This window comes from Alligator sinensis, unplaced genomic scaffold (assembly GCF_000455745.1).
Source record: "Alligator sinensis unplaced genomic scaffold, ASM45574v1 scaffold153_1, whole genome shotgun sequence".
Taxonomy (NCBI): domain Eukaryota; kingdom Metazoa; phylum Chordata; order Crocodylia; family Alligatoridae; genus Alligator; species Alligator sinensis.
Window position 1 is genome coordinate 518,127 of NW_005842099.1, and position 5,572 is coordinate 523,698.

General features: G+C 42.1%; 1 protein-coding gene across 14 annotated transcripts in view; it reads left to right on the top strand.

Moving 5' to 3' along the window:
* The window catches only part of SHPRH (SNF2 histone linker PHD RING helicase), a 113,030-nt gene that overhangs the window by 51,947 nt on the left and 55,511 nt on the right, over positions 1-5,572 (top strand). For all 14 annotated transcript variants that reach the window (XR_003094222.1, XM_025204856.1, XM_025204857.1 and 11 more), the window contains one exon: positions 2,666-2,758. Coding sequence is in view for 13 of the 14 variants with exons in the window: in XM_025204856.1 (XP_025060641.1) it covers positions 2,666-2,758 (93 nt within the window). In the remaining variant the exon portion in view is untranslated. The remainder of the gene's footprint in view (positions 1-2,665; positions 2,759-5,572) is intronic.

The window sequence follows — 5,572 nt, forward strand, 5'->3', positions numbered from 1 at the left end:
GTAGGGAAATCAGATTTTTGTTCTGGCAAGAAATGTTATTTCTAAAAGAACAGGAAAGAAGAAAATACCTTTAGGATACTATGCATGTATATCTATATAAAGAACATGTACTCCTAATAACGTTTTAAAAGACATGTTTGACAAGGGTAATTTAGATCTACTTTTTGTGTTAGAACTATGACATATTTGCATATCTTGTAGTGGCCAGTGTAATTGGCTAGTTTACTAATTGTTTTCTTAGTGCTTGTGGCCACCAAAAGAATTGAAGTACTGTTTTAGATCAGGGTTGCTCAACCTCTGCCCTGTACAGCTGGAGTGAACAGCCAGACACTGCATCAATGCAGGTGGATCCTCCTGCTGCTCTTCTTCTCCTTTGGTAGCTAAATTGAGTGACAGTGGAAAGGCAGGTATGAACAGCAGCACTGCTCACCTGCACTGACATGCCAATAAGAACTGAACTTATACGCAGCTCTGGGATGCAGGAGCTGAGCATTGCTGCCATTCACCTCCTCTTCCCTCCCCATTCCGCTGAATCCAGTAGCAGCGGGGAGAAATAAGGGGAAGCAGCAGTGGTGGTGTTTAGCTCCTGCAGTTCAGAGCCACGTGAAAGCTCTGATCTTACTAGCATGTCAGTGTGGGCACTGGCTGTAGTCACAGCTTTCATTACGATATGGAGCCCAGGAGCTGAGCATCACCACTGCTGTTCATTCTTTTTTTTCCCTGCAGCTAAATTTAGTGGGGAAAAAGGGGAGGGGGAGGCAAACAGCAGCAATGGCTTAGCTTCTGCACTTCAGAGCCATGTGGAAACTTTGCACCTGGAAGGGGAAAGGCTGTAGAGACCCTGGCAGGCACCACACAGTTACAGCACCTGAAAAAAGAAACAATGTTATTTCAGAGAAAGCCCCACTGCTCTGGGACAGAGCATGGTCTTACACCCACTGTGATAGAAATTTGGCATTGGAAAGCTCAGGGAGGCAAGGTTCAGTGATGCCAGCTAGGCAATCTCAAGCTGTCCTCTTTTCCCACAGGCTTGAGATCCCACCATCTTCCACCAACACTAAGAATCTGGAAGCCAAACAGCTCCTTATAAGTTAATACAAGCTGATGGCTCATCAACCTCAATCCCTGCTGCTGAATAGGGCACTGAGCTGGGCACCTCGCCACTTGACCTCAGTCCAGCCCAGTGTGGACAGTTTCAATGCCTCCTCTGTCATGCACAACAGGCCCTTGGCAAATTTAATTATTTTTATAAAATAATACTACAGAATCTTGAACTTTTTAGTTTGTATTAATAAGACTGAGATAACTAAAAATGTATCTTTTCTTTTTTAATATAGTTTAAATACTTCCTATTAGGATATGCCAAATTATAGAACTATGTTTTTCTTTGCAGCTCTTGGCCTATTTCTGCTTTTAAGATTTGTTTCACACTTGTTTAAAAAAAAAAAAAAAAGTTGAACACCAGTATTTTAGATCAGGGGAGCTCAACCCTTGGTCTGTGGGCCAGATTCAGCCCTCAGCAGTATGTCATATGGCCCGTGGGATGCCCCTCAAGTGGGTAGGGGCCCAGTGGCCGTCATGGACCTGCATGCTAAATCAAGCATGCAGGGGGGGGTGGGGCCTTGATCCTGGCATGTGGAGTCTGATCTGGCCTGTGGGGACAAAAGGTTGAAAACCATTGTTTTAGATCATTGTACTGCATTTGCATTATTCTCATGCAGGACCTTGCACATAGGTAGTAGTGCTTCTCCTACAGCTATGTTTGTAGTGTCCAATAATATCTTTGGTTTATTCATTCAAGAAGGCTTTATTTTTCATATTAATTGTATCTGTATTATTGTATCATATGACAGCCATTAATATAACAATAACTATGCCAGTTAAGGTATATTTGCAAATTTAAGAAAATGGCAAAAGCTCTTAGGCATTGCCTTGAATTCAAACTGTTGGCTTTTGTAAAGTTTGTCTATTTAAAGTAAATCTAAACAATTCTTTCCACATTCCTTTTGACAACCATTCTAAACAAATATGCATTAAGGTAAATGACTTGCTTCTGATAGGAAGTAATGACACACAAAATCAAAGGGAAGAGAATTTTTCATTGATTTGTTGTGAAACCTTGAAGAGGTCGGTTTTGTTTTGTGTATTTGATTTGTATTACACATACGGTTTGGACACGTGCATTTGGAATCCTTTTAAAGAAATCATTTTAAAAGGGAAGCTCCTGATCCGGAGTGTGCCTCAGCAATTTTGTTCCGATAATTTAAGTGTGTGGGAGCAAGGAGCAATACAAATGTAGGAAAACAGCTCCAATTTGAACTCTTGATGAAGCAGTGTGAAAGTTGGAGCTAGCTAGGCTTTCTATATATGTATTGTTTCTAGGTGGCACACATAATTGTTAGAATATAACAGCTCCTCCAGAGCGCTGAGTGAGAACTCCCCAGCCCTTTTTTAAATGGTTTTAAATGTGCATTTATCCATATCCAGAGATGATGATGCTCACCCACATTCCTAAAATGATTCCAGATTTACAGAGGAGAATCCTAGCTTTACAGTCTTTTGTATGATTCTTTTTTTGGTTCACAAAACGCCTATAGGATTTCACTGCTGTCATAATGATACAGTACATTGTTGTGTGATTATTGTTGACTTTGTATGTGTATAGAGACTACATTCAACACACAACCTCATGGAACTGCTGGTCGCGAAACATCCAGGGATACCACCAACCTTGCGAGATAGCAGGCTTGAAGAAGAGGTGATTACTGTTCATTTTTTATGCAAATACATTTTTGAGAACAATGTGGGGGTTGTTTGTACTTTTGAAAGAATGTAACCATCTTTGGCTTACAATGCTATGCCATCTTTGGCTTACAATGCCATTTCAAAAAATGAAATAAAATAGGTGACAGGTTAACAGACCTGTTTTTCATTGATCTGAATATGGATCTCATTTGACTGATCACATTTTTTTCCCATGGTATGAGCCTGTTTACAGGAAATTTCAAAAGCTGCTGATCACCAAGGCTTCTGTTTTGCAAATGTCTGTGCAGGACTAGTTCCATAGGCACTTAGGACATTTCTGAGTGTAAAATTAAGTACATTTATAAGTGCTTTCAAATTTGGGGTCAGATAGTACTCACCAAGGCGCCCCCGGGGGTTACAAGAAATAATGGCCACAAGCTAGCAGACAGCAGATTTAGACTGGACATTAGGAAAAACTTCTTCACAGTTCGAGTGGCCAAGGTCTGGAACGGGCTCCCAAGGGAGGTGGTGCTCCCCCCTACCCTGGGGGTCTTCAAGAGGAGGTTAGATGAGTATCTAGCTGGGGTCATCTAGACCCAGCACTCTTTCCTGCTTATGCAGGGGATCGGACTCGATGATCTATTGAGGTCCCTTCTGACCCTAACATCTATGAATCTATGAGTACAATATGCAAATAAATAAAAACAGAGAAAAGGAAAAACAGCAGGTGAAGCCAGTTTACATGTTTTAATTAACATGACTTCTTGAAGTATCTGTCACAGCAACATGTTTTTAAAAAGGGACTTGCTGTCTAACTTGCTACGAAATCTTGGTTGGGTGTATTTGCTTTGACAATGAAATCCTAGAATACACTATTCCATGGCGGCGCATGTAACACAAGTTTTACTGCAATATACAGTATCTCAGAGTGCCAGTCTATGGATATGCCACATGAATAAGTTACCATGAGGGAAGGTAGGGTATAAACTTGGTGTGTTAGCTATTCCACAGTCCCTGCCCATGTACACACTTTGAGCCTGTGGTAAATTAAGGTTCCTTGAGGTGGCTTGCCTCTCTTTCATTGAGGCAGGAGTCACTTTACATTTGCCATGGCACACTGTCAGTTATGTGAGAGTAGTTACAGTGCTGTAAATTCATACTCAGATGTATCTTAGTCTAAGGGTATTGCAAGGTAGCTACAGTAGAAAGAAATGGTAAAAGGATGTGTCGAACATTATAGGACCTCATGGGCAAAATTTTACAAAGTACCTGTATTTGAAGTTTGCAAAGTAGCTTCTCTTGGGTCAGCATAATTTAATGTCCAGCTATCTCCCTCTTCTTAATGTTGAGCTCATAAGCACATTTTTTTCTCTTTGCTGTTTCCTGCGACTTCTTTCTTCTTTTCTTTTTGTCTAGTATTGGATTTGTATAAGATGCCTTATAGCCAAGAAAGGAACAAAGCACCAAGGATTAGTCTTTTTAAGCCATGTCCTCAGGGCTTGTTCTAAAACCTACAAACAGTAATAAGACAAGAGCAGATCAATTGGAAAACACCAGGCCATTAATTCCCAAGTGTTTCCTGCTTTTGGCAGAGTGGAAAGAAGAGAAATGAGCCACCCCTTTAGGATTTTTCTGTGCAGGGAAGTTAGTCTGTGATAAACTAGGGTTTGGATTTTTCAGCACACAAACTACTACTGTGTTAGTAATGAGAGCACTAAGCTTCTCTATGTTATGTGAGCTTTCTGTACTTTGCAGTAGCTCTCAAACACAGAGCTCTTTCAAGGATGGTAAGCTATCTTGCACTTATTGTATACTAAAAGCAGTCACATCAGGGGTGTGTGCAAAGTAGCTAGTGTACCTGTCAGTTCATATACTAGTTTACTGTGCACTAACCCATATGTAGACAAGTCCTTAGTTCACCTTTGATCCAGATTCCTCTTCCTTTTATACTGTCCTGACAGAATAAGTAGCAGGCTGGGGGACCCGTTCAGTCTTAACAGGCTTCAGTGCATTCTAACACTATTTTGGCCACAGTTGGCCACAAATAGTGCTAGAATATTCAGTAATAAGTGTTTATGCATTGTTCTCATGTATCTCTATCACTGCACTGTTAGTTGGCTTTAATGCAGCAAGTACAGAAGTGATGGGGGTTTGAAATTCGTGTATGCATTATTTCAAGATGGAGAGGATATACTCTAAAAGATATATATGCTAACATGCTTTGATCACAAAGTGGAATGGTTTTTCTCCTTGCAAAGACAGCTGTGCTTTAAAACACTTTATATATGATGCTTTCCAAAACACTTTGTGCGGGCCGGGAGCGACCCGAGCCCTTTTCTGCGCTGCACGCGGGCTGTGGCCAGCAGCCCGGGCACACCGGGTTGGAGAGGGAAGGCCGTCGAGCTGGAATTAGGCACAAACGCGTATCGGTAGTTTAAAAGATTGTTTACTTACACCGAGATGGCAGTGGTGCAGGCTGAAAACCTTGCTTGAGTTGCGGTTACAGACAGAAAAGAAAACAAAACTCGAACCTGCAGGGCACGAGGGTACGTCGCAAAGGGTTCCGGTGACGGGAAGATGAAAAATACGAGGGTACATCGCAAAGGGTTTCGGCGACGGGAAAATAAACCTGCAGGACTCGAACCCGGGTAGAAGAGCTCTGAGGCCGGTCGTAAGGGCTCACATGAAGTTTGCTAGGCTCCGTGGGTTCTCCTGTTCACTCATCCACACGAAGTTTGCTAGGCTCCGTGGGTCCGGTTCTCTTGCGCGTGGGAAGGGATACGTCTGGAATCTATCGGCGACGGGGAGAGGCTAGAGGTTGATCAGA